Genomic DNA, 13,428 nt, shown 5'->3' on the forward strand with positions numbered 1-13,428 from the left:
GCACAAACAGTTCAGGAGGTTTCTGGAAAGCATTGACCACAACTTCCTCACACAGGTGGTGGAGGAAAAAATGAGTAATGGTGAGCCATTTGACCATGTACTAACAAACAGGGAAGGCTTTGTTGGAGATGTGAAGGTTGGGGGCAGCCTTGGCTACAGTGAGTGCACTTCAGGCAAGCTAACTTTCAACTCTTCAGTGACCTTCTTGGAAGACTCACATGGGAACAGGACCTGAAGGGAAGAGGGTCACAAGAGAGCAGGTCAGTGTTCAGGTACCACTTCCACCAGGCTCAAGAACTGTGCATCCCTAAGAGCAAGAATCATACAGGTTGGAAAAGACCTCTAGGATCACTGAGTCCAACTGTTAACCCATCACTGTCAAGTGCACCACTAAACCTTGTCTCTGACCACCCTTTCAGTGAAGAAATTTTTCCTAATATCCAACCTAAACCTTCACTGATTCAACTTGAGGCCATTTTTGCTTGTCCTGTCACTTGTTAGGCAGAAGAGACTGACCCCCACCTGCTTACAACCTCCTTTCAGGCTATTGTAAAAAGTGATAAGGTCCCCCCAGGCCTCTGTTTCTCCAGACTAAAGAACCCCAGCTCCCTCAGATGCTCCTCATAGGACTTGTGCTCCAGTCCCTTCACCAGCTTTATTTGCAGAAACTGATGCATGGGAAGTTCCATTTGAACATGAGGAAGAACTTGTGTACTGTGCAGCTGACCCAGCACTGGAACAGATTACCCAGAGGGGTTGTTGGAGTCTCCGACACTGGAGATATTCAAGATCTGGACACAATTCAGTGCCATGTGCTCTAGGATGACCCTGCTTGAGCAGGGAGGTTGGACCAGACGACCTGCTGAGGTCTCTTCTGACCTTTCCCGTTCTGTGATTCTGTATATTGAGGTGGCAGTGGTCACAGCGGGACTCTGCACCAATGCTTTGGCTTTTCCCAGTAGCAGTGGAGCTGTGCCAGCAATCCTCTCACTAATAACCTTACATAGAAAATCTGTTAAACTTTTGCAATAACAGTGTCATTTATTCCTTTAACATTGCTTCATACCTGAATGACCAGCCAACACATGTGCCTTGTATTTTCTGCCTTTTCAAAGGGAAAAACCTTCATTCAAAAGACAAGACATCATAATTTATTTTCAAGTTAGCTTTTTCTCTTTAGTAGCCCCCTCCTTATAGCCAATCTTCCAAAGAGGCAAGGCTGCTGAGTAAACAGCCTGCAGGGGTTTGTGCTCATCCTGCATTCCTAGCTACAGTCCCTGAGCCTATTGAATGGTTTCAGCTAGAAAATTTCTAATTCTGAAGTTTTTTAGAAAACAAGTGTCTGGGCTGACAGCAGTGTCTCTACAAAAGAGAAAAATGAAGGTGGATCTTCCTTCACCCTTATGACACGAGAGAATCCACTGGAAAGACCAGCCTCGAGACATAGGAAAAACAGGTTTCAATACTCCACCATTAATAAATTCCTGATTTCACTGGGTTTCAAAGCTCAGGATCCACAATCCTCTTTTCGTATCTTATTTGCATGATCCACTGCTCAGTGAAGACGTGGTCACACTCCCAATGCCCTACAGAACAAACAAAGAAACATTAAATAGTAAATTTATTGATTGCATAAAACTTACGAGATCACAGATATGAAGAAAAATGGCTCCAAGGGAAAGTTTTCTCCAGTAATCCTTACAGGGACTTTAATTATCAGGGTTTGTAAAAAACAAATTAAAAAATCCATTCTTCTTCCTACCTCTTCAGTTAGAGGTTGCCTTTTCTTCAAAATTCACCCCTTTACCAACACTTCTGGAGTCCCACGTTGATTTTCGCAGTGTTGTATACCATTATCATTAATCAGATTAAAGTTTTTTTATTTTTTTTAAAATTTTACACTTCTAGTAAACTCCAGTTTCACCTGTTCAACTAAAAATAAGCACCGTGGAATCCATAATACGTACCAGTCACATCTCACTTCCCCCGTGTGGCTGTCATCTTCTACTGATGGGAAGGAGACACGAGCACAAATTGAAATCATGTTGTGCTGCATATGTGCAGGTTTTGTGTTGAGACTGGAGTGAAGAGAAACCTTAGCACTCACCTGTACATTGACCAGATGTGTGGGAGAAAGGGAAGTTTGATTTATTGCCAATAGCAGCAAGGTTGGGGCTAAGTCAAAATGGCCAGCTAATCTGTGTAAAGAAACCAGCCCCATGTACCAGGCTCAGATATAAGATGGCCAGAATGACAGTTCAGATTCACCAACAGTTAACTCAGCCCCGTATGTTTAAAGAGCTGTAGTAATGGAACCATAAAAACTCCCACCAGGTTGAGGTCTCCAGTTTGGGAGCTTTTTCCTAATGCATTACATATTTTAAAGTTTAATCATCAGCCCTTCTCCCAGCAAAACTCCTACTCATTTCAGTTAATCTTTGTCAGAATCAGTCCTGGTACTGGGTAACAGTCTGCAGTTGAAGTAATTTTCACAGAATCACAGAAATGAAGTTCTGAAATAATCCTACAACAGTAATGGTGAGTGAAAACCAGTTTAAAAATGTAATAGAATGTAATAAACCTGTATTATTGCAGCTTCATGGAACCATGTTCAATGAACCATAGAGTTCTCAACTGGTTCAATTTCCTAGCTACCAAAATCCAATACCTAGTAGTAATCTGAAATTTGTATATGCATTGAACTGTTACTGATTAAAATGATTGTCACTGAGTATTTTAGTGAGACCATCGTCCTAGAAAAAAAGAGAAGATTTAAATCACTGTTAGTCACTGGTTTTTTATAAATAATTTGTCAACTCCCTTATAAATACTTGATGCCTGGCACCATAAACAGACTTTACTTTTAATTCAGAAAGCATCAGTTTAATTTTTAGGACTAATATTTCTATCCAGAAATCTTGCTACCATATTATGCACAATTTTTTATTCCAAATAACGAAAGTCTACAAAGGCAATTAATGTATTAAATAGCTAAAGAACTTATGCATTTCTGAGGCAATAAATATTCGAGTAATAAGTGTGTTTCAAGTATGATTAGTGCTTATAGGAACTTTGAGATTTTACAAATCAGTACTTTTATATCTATACTAGCTTCTATACATCAGCTTGTATAGGAGAGAAAATCCCCCAAAATAACATACAACAAAGGAGTCAGAAAAGAAAGTTAGGTTTTAGTTATTGTTTTGAATACGATTATCCTAATCCTGAAAAAAAACCAAAGGAAATTCACAGTGGAATGGATACAGATGTGGAAAACAATTAAGAGATGGTGTTAAGCTGCTCCAGCTGAGATTCCTAAGGTACCTGTGTAAAGAACATGTTGCACAAGAGTTGATTTTTAAAGTACGTAAGTCGTCATAATTAACACGTTTCCTTTTTGTTATTCATCTGTGATAAATCACTAATTTAATCTATGTAACTTTTAGTTTAAGAATGTATAAGCCATTCTTTTAAGTCGTGATTTAATCTAACTTAATCTATAGCCTTAATTTCTCATACCTGCAACATAAGTAAATTTGTAGTTTGTAGCTTAGATAGTGCAGTTTCAATAAAAAGATGAGCACGTAGAGCACATGGCCATGTAACTGGGCAATATAATTAGAAGTGCTTTCTGTTTCTTTTAGAGGTATGATAAATGGTAAAGGAAAATTATATAACTGTAGTCACCCTGAAGCAACATAGTGATGAAAAAACAGTACCTGGTATAATTTCAGAATGGAATCATACAGAAATGTTGTAAAAGGGAGGGGAAAAAAGTTGTAGCACGATGTGTAATTTTCTGCTGAAATGAAAGGACATGCTGTCGTAGATGATGCAATAAAATAATAGTGTGCAATGTTAAAACACCATATGTTGCAATAAAGGAGTTGGCTTGCAGATAGTACACCTACGTTTCCTGTAAGGTGTTCTGTATTATGGTTGTCTCTCTCACATGAAAAACTCTTTCATGGACATCTTGGGAGAAAATTGCCTTTTATTCATATTGATTTGTAAAAATTCCTAGAAATTTCTCTAACCATCTTATACTAGAGAAACAGTAAAAAGTGGATAATTTTGAAACAGCAATAATTTGATAAAACTTTTAAGAAAAAAATCTGTCTATTACATTGGGAAGTACTTTTAGCAGGATTGTGGTGGTACAACTTCTAGGCACTGAAATTAGGCTCAAAAAAGCTATTGAAATGCAGTAGAGTTGCAGCATCCATATCAGTTCATCTTCCTTTGATAATCCAGTGCCCTGCCTTTAAATATGCAGATTGGATAACCACTGTGTTCAAATGTACTCTTAAAACTTTTGCTGAGCAGAGCACTGTGATCTGTCACTGTAATGTAGCCAGCAGAGATAATTTCTGTTCTGCTTACCTGGCCAAGTATTAAGTTCATACAGCTTTTAAGCTCTGTCGTTAATGAAAAGATCAGTAGTTAAAAAGAACTTGTTTAAAAAAATCAGTTATATATATTAAGAGGCCTCATTACTATATTTTTGAACAAACAATAAACTTTTTAAGTTGTACGAAGTCTGTGGTGCTGTGAACATTAATTCCTGGGTCAATGCCAGCTAGGGGAGCATTTCAAATGGAAATTTGAAGGCTTTTGGTCCTTGACCTTGTGGAGCTGACTAGTGTAGATTGTAGTGAGGTCTTGTGTTCCTGGCATAACTCCAGGTACTATTGGGCAAAATTGTTCAGAGCATCCTACCGCCTGTAATGTGTGCTATGTCAGATCACTTGGTGCAAGCAGGAACTCTCCCATCTGGCTTATAACAACCAATGCAGAAGTAGAGGGAGGAACACAAAGCTGCAGGAAGTACCAGTCAGCAGTTCGTGGTGCAGCACCACAAGCATAGCTGGCTCTGCAGCCCATCTCAAAATAAAGCCCTTATTAATCAAGATAATTTTATGAGCATAGTTCTTTCATGTCTCTACTCAACACACAGTACCTGGACCATGATGCCAACATGTGCCTTAAGGACACCCTGTTTAAGAGTGTGTGATCAACAGATACTGAAAGCAGTACCATGTGTTTTTAAATCACATTGCATAATGCAACGCAGTTGCTTGCATGTGATCTAAAGCAAGTACAGTTTATGTAGAAAAGCCTCTCCAAAACAACAAAGAGCAGCAGAAGTACCTGGACAAAGGCTGAGTCCTTCCCCCTCGTGTGAAACATGTTCCTTGGTACACATGAAGGAAACCTGATCTGAGTAGAAGCACAGTGGCAGCATGGAGCCACTGGCTTTTGGCAAACAGAGAACAAAAAACAACCTGAAAACATAGAACCCCCTTACCACGACAACAGCAAAAGCTGGGAAGTAGGTCAAATGCAGCCCTGAATTATTTCAAAATACAGAGTAGTTCCATTATATGAACATTTTTTCTCTTCCATTATAGTCTCAACATAACAATTCTCCCTTTCATTAGATAAAATTATAATTATTACTAGAATTCATTTAGTTTCCAATGTTCCAAACAAAAGAAAGTAAAAATTCTACTGATGTTTACTGGCTTGTTTCTAACAGTGTACTCTCCCCTGACCAAGTTCCACAATTCTTGGATTGAAATTTATGAACAAGCAACTGTCCTTGTTATATGTCCTTCTGAAACTCAAAACCTTTTAGTTGTGTGGAGGTTTTTTTCCTCATTCACAGCTTATTAACATTTCTACAAAGGGCCAGATCTTGGTCATCACTCGCATTAATTTCTTTCAGTTCCTTTTTGTTGAAAGTGACTTGCTGACACGTGTTCTCACCTTCATGAAATGATCCTTTTCTAAAACAGGAAGAACTTCAGAGTAAACAATGTCATATTAGGCTTTATAAAGAAGAGTAAAGTCAGCAAGACACAGAAGGTAATCTTTCCCTACTCAGCACTGGCTTTCAGAGTTCACTGTGCCTTTAGACCAGTTTTTAGATCAGAAACCAGAGAAGAGCAACAAGGAAGGATTAGAAGTGGGAAAAATGCAACGTACGAGGAAAAGATTGAAAAAACTGGTGCTGTTCAATCAAGAGAAGAAAGGGCTGAAGGCAGATAAAATAACAGTCTTCAAATATGGAACAGTTGCTTAAAAAAAAAAAAGGTATCAATTGCTGCAAATTTCGTGGCCTTAAGTGACCTTTCCAGACTGTGAGCGCAACAAAAGCATTGCAATACTTGGGGGAGTTCACAGACTTCCATCTTTGGAGATATCTACGAACAAGTTAATGTACAAACACCTATCAGGAATGCTGTAGGGTATAGTTCATCCCACAGGAAATAGATTAAACTACTTCTTTAAGTCCCTCTCCAAATATATTTGTATTATATAGGATTCGATTATATAATAAAAAATTATAACTAAGATGGAAAAATTTTTGTTAGCTTCTCACAGTTTTTACCATTGTGATCAACTCCTTTATCAGTGTAAAACTCTACCACTTCAGATCATGCAAAAAATGTTATTCAATCTGAACAGAGAAAAGAATTGCATTTTTCCAAAGTCTTACAGTTCACAAAAGGCTATACTTCTCTTCTCTACCTCTTTCCTCAGACTAGCAGGTGATAATGGAACAATTCACTTTATTCTTTAATGCTATTTGGTATTGGAAATTATAATCTCATGTATTATCAGTAAGACATCTGGTCTACAAGTATTCCAGGTCTCATATTCCAATTTATACAAAAAAATTGGAAAGGATCTCCTAAATCATCAAGACAGGGTCTCTGTTATCGGAGTCAGATCTGCAATCTACAATTTATTAAGCTTAAATTTGTTTGCAAAATTCTGTCTTAAAATGCTGTTTCCATTATACTGACTGGGTGGCTGTTCCAGACCCCTCTCCTCTGATTTTTCAAAATTTCTGAAATTTTCAATGTAAATTTAGGTAAATTTAGGGCAGTTTGTACTACTTCGCTCTTATGCCAGGATTGATTTTTACATTAAATATCTCCTTTCTGTCCCCCAGATAGAAGGGATAGCAATCCTATCCTCTCTTCATTTTTAGGTTAACATTTTTTTGCATCTTTTTGAGCTGGTCTGTTAGCCACCTTCCATTTTCTCCCACTAATTTTCATCTTTGCTACATTAACTCTTGTCTTCCTTGATGTATTTCTTTGACATCCTGATGGATTGGATCTAACACTTTCCTTGTCAACAAGAAGATAAATTGGTAAAGATGTATACCTCATCACCATGGCATATCCTACTTCTAAAATATATGCTGTGTTTTATCTTATTTTTATTTTTTTTTCAATATCTTTGGTTATATTTCCTTCAATATTTAAAAGTCTTGCAGAGGGTTGATATGATCAATGGATCCAACTGTTTAAGTTGTAGTCTTGCTTCATCCTAATCATAGGCTCAGTATTTGCTGTTTAAACCATTTCCTTGCTATCAGAATAAGTCACAACCATTTATTCAAAATCTTACTTCTGGATTCCATTTCACATGCTAGTTCTTCAAATAGAGTGATTATTTTAATGTATTATCTCTGTCCCACCCTTCAAATGAACATATTCAGTTTTTTCAACTTTACTGACATCTCAGGTGTGTTCATTTTCATTTCTTGGTGTTAAAACACCCTTCTCCTGAAACTGTATATCCCTCATAACTTAGAGGCAATACAATTTTTTACCTATAGTTTAACTACCTTTACTTGTTTCCATGCTCTGTCTTTCCTCATATTGTTGGTTACTGGCACTTATTTAAACCAGAGGATGTGAGCTAATATTCACACCAGCTACATTTTGTGTAGTAGCCTACAGTACTGTACAACTCCACCCTCAGGAGCTGTCGGCTCACAGGCTCAGCTAGGAGTTTTACTTTAAAATATAGATACAGGGTTCTTTATTACCTCAAGATAACATCAAGAGAATAAGCCATGGGCTTGTTCACAAAAGGTTTCTTTATTAATTTAAGGGAGAAAATAAGGGGACTTGGCCAAGGTTCAAAAAGGGCACTACACAAGCTAGACAAAATGTTCTACTACAATACTAACTCAGCACATATGCTGTTAATCCACAGCACTTAAGACAAGATCCAATCCCTCCATCTCCAAGCCACCCAAAGCATCAAGAAAGAAGCAAAGAAAGAGAAGCAGAGGGAGCAAAAAGAAAGAAGGAGGAAAAAGGGAGAGACAGATCTACCACCAGAACCTTGTAGAAGACCAGTTCTCACAAGTCCAAGTGGCAAGGCCACGACACAAGGCAAAACCATGCCTATGGTTTTATCTGCTCTGGTCCCTCTGGCCAACCCCTCCAGAAGGGGTCTCTGACCCACCAGCCGCTCTGAGGGTTCCAGGTCGGGGTGAGGGGCAGTGTTCTCACTGTCGCTGCCAGTCTGAGCTTGGCTTAGGGGCTCCAGGAGGTGTGGGGTGTTTTAGTTTTCCCAGGCTGTTTGTGACTGACATCTACTCTGGGGCTTCCCCATATGGGTTCCAGGGGTCTGCCATGAGGGATAAGATGCCACACTACCTCCATGAGGTTTGATCCATCCCTTCCCCCTACATACACACACACACACACACACACACACACACTCCACAAGGTGTTTCTGACCCAATAATAACTGATCTGGTGTCTAACAAGCACTCACCAGAAACAACACAACTAGGATGTGGAGTTCTCCTCAACCAAAGAGGGTCCAAGTCATTCCTATGTGTGTGCTCTGCTCACCCATGATGCTGCTATAGGCAATTCTCACATAGGGCCTCCCACATCTCACCTGATACCTGAGTTACTGCAAAGTTCAGATAAAAAACCCCTCATCTTGGGGCCAAAAGTGAAAGGAGGAAGAAAGAGCTTGTGTTTCTAGTCCAGAGTCAGGGTTTTGGGCAGAGGTGATGCCTGAGATGTAGTTCACAGGCTGTTAGTGCATTTTACTCAGAGGGAGTGCAGTGCACAGCACTGGCTGTCCGTACCAGCTCTTCGCGGATCAGATGCAGAGAGGTAGGTGCTCCAAGATGAGATTCACAACAAAAACACCCTGAATTAATGGTAAATCTTGTGTCCCATTCACAGTTCAGTGCCAACTGATGGTGTGGGAGAGAGAAACTCTCCATTGTGGTGCAAATTGGCCTGCCTTCAGGTAGAGAGGCAGGCAAGGAACTTACAAAATTGCTTCTTTAGCAACAATTTGCTGAAAAACCCTAGTATAACAGAACTTGAAGAGAAGCTTTATGGCTGTGGACTACATGACTTTTCTTATCACTCTGAACTTCCTAACCTCTGCAGCTTGCCTCTCTGTAAAGGAGTGGTAACACCCTAGCAGAGTTTATGTAACTGCTACTCAATATTGCATTAAGCTTCCTCCATCTGACATGTAAAACTTCCACCTGCTCAGTCACCCAAGTCCTGACTTGAACTAATGACTTTTGATACTACCAGGCTATATTTGTTCCCAGCAGACTGATAACAAAGTGTACAGAGGATTGCCTGGTATAGTCTGAGACAATAATTACTTTACCCTGGCTATTACCTAGCAGCAGAATCACTTTAGGTTTGCTGCTCTCTAGAGAAGAAGGAAACTGTAAATGTAGTGAGAAATCCAAGTGCCATGGTGTTTTAAAATGTCAGAGAGCCACTACTGTATCATTAAGTATAATTTTAAGCTTTGACAATGCTGTCAATGAGCCTTGGTATTTTGTCATCGCTGTACTATTTAAAAAAATCTGTTTCTCTCCACTGAGTTCTTCTTTCATCTCTGTGGTTGGCAGCCTTGTTATTTGTTTTTCTCTCTAATGGAAATTCTAGAACTACTGGTAGAAAGCAAAGTGTTGCTATGAAAAACACATGGTTCTCCCCCCTTAAATATCTCTTTCTTATTCTCTATTTAAAAATGAAGACTTTACAATGTAAATGAATACTGTTTCCTCCCTTTCCCAATTTGTTCCAAAGGCAACAGGAACTCTTAAAATCTGTTTCTCTCTAAACTTACCAGTGAGACAATTCTGAGCTGCTAAGAAAAGTTTGTTTCTGTCTACTCCCTTCTCTTTTGCACAGAGACATTTTCACAAATCTCCTGTCATCAGGCAGTGCCGAGAGTAGAGCAACTGTGGAGTCTCTAAATGCCAGCAAAGATGATTGAGTTTGCAGTGATAAAGCACAGGAATAAACAAAACATTGTAGTATGTTTTAAAGATTCAATCCTGCTCTACATTCGAGCATTTTCTGTGCCTGATCCACACAAAATAAGTATAAAAGGCCAGCAAGTACAAAATAAGCCTCTGTATTCCATTAGAGAAGAATAAAGCAGCTCGTAGGCTGCAACTTTGTAACACCCTGGTTACCAGTGGAGCCTCCAAGTTTCTGAATCTGGCAATTTTTTTTACTACCATTATACTTCTTTACAGGTCTCCAATCCCTAATCTCCCTGGCCCTTCTCTTAACACATGCCCTGTTCCTTCTACTGTATGCAGAATCAGCTCTCAGGATGTTTCCTCACAACATACAACACAGCTCAACTTGCCAACTGTAAATAGCTCTATTTGCTCCAAAATTATTTGCATTTAAAGAGAAAAGAAAAGAGGAAGAGATCCATTCACCAGCTGGTCACTGGTAGTCCATACCAGAAGATACACAGATCAGAAGATCCGCAAGAAAAGTTGACTGGGCACTGCTATGCTGAATTCAGTGTACCTTATGAAACCAAGACCCTCAGATGACCAGGGATACCTACTTGGTGAATTCAGGTTGGAGTTAAAAGCAAGCAGCAGTGAAGAAGCTCAGCTGCACCACTGGCAGCTGTGCTGAGCAGGCGACAGCAGAACTAGAAATTAGAAGTGTCTAGGCCTCCTCAGGTGCTAAAAAGCAAGGTGTGTTTTGTGAATGGCTCATTAAATTCCACTTCAGTAATGTTTTATACTTTTCTTTTGTATGTGGCACTGTTACAAAGGAGTAGTAGTTTTTGCTTTATTTGGGAACTGCAGAAGAGAGGTGTGGTAGAATAAGGTAGCATCACTCTGGCTTCTTCTGCCTTCCAGGTCATTTACAGCTGTGCACTCATCAGGGATTTTAGCCACAGGTGGTGCCACAAGTGCAGGAATCCAGTCCCCAGTGGATACCCTAAACTCAGCTCTCCCAAAGAGCAACTGGACACTTCGGTTCTGATCCACAACTAAATTAATGACCAGAAGAATAAGCAAAAATAAGCAAAATCCTTGCAGGTTGTTTTAAGCCTATCCCTGGGACTTTGGTGTAACCATTGCCATAGAGGCATCAATGTGAGCAGAACACACTGAGGGGCCTCAAGGAGGCCAGACACCTCAGACACAGTGCCTCTGCTCATCACTGCGTGCCAAGCTTCCGGGTGTCAGTGAAAGAAATCATCATAATTTGTAATGCCATTGAATTTGTCTCAGAGTCTTCTTCTGCCTCTAAAGTCTGTCACAGTAACTGTATTCTGATACTGACATTGATGGAAAACCTTCCCCTTTGTAAGAGAAATCTTCCTCAAATTGTGAAAGAAACTAGCTTTAAAGGCTTTATTCTGCCCCTAAGCTTATATAATATAACAAAACGTCCATCCATTACAATTTTGCTTGTAATTTGAGTGATTAAATGTGATTTTTTAAAATTTGGGAGAGGGGAATGAAAGTAAAACGTTGAATTTCGTGATTCATCCAGGACCTCATGAAAGGTGTTCACCACAGTGTAGTCAAGCATCGTCATTATAAGCAAAGAGCCCTTTGTCTTCCAGGGTGCGAGTGATGAGGGACACATATGCAAGGTGGGGTGTGAAAATGTCCAAGAAAATTCAGAATACAGAAATTCAGGAAAAATGAGAAGGCCTTGTGCAGGAAATGACAGAAACTCGTGTGCGTGAGTGCTAGATTTCATCTTCAGAGCTCTGATTAAGGCTACAAGTTTGGTGATACCATAGGTAACCACATAATCTACTATTCCCAAAGTTCTTCTGCCCCAGTTCTCAGGAAACATCTGAACAACTGGCAGATAGGATTAAAGCAAATAGTAAGTAATGAAATGTCAACTTCTGTTGATATTAACAAGGACTTTGTAAAGAAGATTTCATCTTACCAGAAGAAGAGTTTTGTGCCCAAGTTACTTCTAAACTGTGGAATGTATCTACATCCCATACAGAATGTGTGTTTCTGTAACCAAAGGCCAGAATGAGCATTTAAGAGAGAAAAACATAAATGCAGCAATGTGAAAGGAAAGGACTGAGGAATAAGAAAGTTTGTTTTCCATTGCTAGAGGCAAAATGAAACAAAGTGATTTGCATGAGCTACTCTGTCAATAGCTTAAAAAGACTAGGAGCAGGACATTCTTTTTGTGCACATGACCTTTTCAACAGCATGGCAAATAAAATAAATAAAGAGAATAGGCCCAGCCCAGAGGTGGGTTTATATTTGAACACAAAGTTTATATTCAAGTTTCTAGGAGAAGAATTGGAACAATGTGGACTAAGCTTAGATCTTCTCATTCTCTTAAGATCAAATTGCATAGTATTTTTAGACTTTAAAACTGTACATGTTTTGACCCAAAATGTAGTTAAAGTTTTCTTTTGTCTTGGATCTATTGTGAATTATTAACACTTGACATTCTATAAACTGGGGCTGGCATAGACTTTCATAGATGTAAACCCAGAATCGGAGTGGGGCTGTTGGGTTGGGTTTTTTAATTTTTTTCAGTAAACACAGATTCATAATGTGCCAAAAATTCTACAGATCCCCTCAATCAGAAGTCAAGGGGGAGGCTTTCAAATATTCTAGGCTTTTTTATTTAAGCCACTAGTCGCTTTTTGTGCAGGCATTCCTTCACAGCAAATAGCATATGAACTAGCATGCTGAACAAACAAATACAGAAAGGTTACTGAATGTATAACACTTTCCCCCCAGTCAACCTCCTTCTACTTTGCATACACACACTGCAGGTTTGAATTGCAAGCACAATTTAATTCCTTCAAAACAAAACAAACAAACCCTGCAAGGACTCAGAAAAAAATATTATTGAGTTATGACAACTTGTTTCATGTGTAAGCTTATTGAAGATCTAAAAGCTCCAGAAATAATTTCTGCTTGTTGAAACATTCATTTAGACCTCACCTTAACATTCACAAAGAGCATCTGTGCATCCTGACCCCTCTACAAAGAAAGGTGAGAAGATTGCTCATGGAAACACCAAGTTCATCATCTTGTGAGATCTTCTGACTTGCAGCGAGTTTCTAATAACTGTACCTGTCCTTAATGGCATCTTGTTCAGTGCTCTGGTTATATCTCTTGGGTGAACATGACTTAACAAGGCAAAGAGTCCTGTGCAATAAGGTAAGGGCTTTTTTCCTAATCTTAAATACATAAGGCAGACTTCATCTCTTTAAAAATGAAAAAAAGAAACAGTTCTCATAAAAAAGTTGCTTTGGACATGCTTTTTGCTAGCATACATCATCCTTCATGTACAGCGTTACAAAGTCACACCT

General features: G+C 39.1%; 1 protein-coding gene across 5 annotated transcripts in view; it reads right to left on the minus strand.

The window, feature by feature from the left end:
* UST (uronyl 2-sulfotransferase) overlaps window positions 1-13,428 on the minus strand; it is a 224,599-nt gene that overhangs the window by 4,256 nt on the left and 206,915 nt on the right. For 3 of the 5 annotated variants that reach the window (XR_003532017.1, XM_027669862.1, XM_027669851.1), the window contains one exon: window positions 898-1,586. Coding sequence is in view for 3 of the 5 variants with exons in the window: in XM_027669862.1 (XP_027525663.1) it covers window positions 1,571-1,586 (16 nt within the window). In the remaining 2 variants the exon portion in view is untranslated. Of the gene's footprint in view, window positions 1-897; window positions 1,587-5,151; window positions 5,257-13,428 lie in introns of those variants that run through there. The other 2 variants (XR_003532016.1, XM_027669880.1) reach the window with 2 other exon arrangements.

The sequence above is a fragment of the Corapipo altera genome, unplaced genomic scaffold, assembly GCF_003945725.1.
Source record: "Corapipo altera isolate COAL_440 unplaced genomic scaffold, ASM394572v1 2b, whole genome shotgun sequence".
Taxonomy (NCBI): domain Eukaryota; kingdom Metazoa; phylum Chordata; class Aves; order Passeriformes; family Pipridae; genus Corapipo; species Corapipo altera.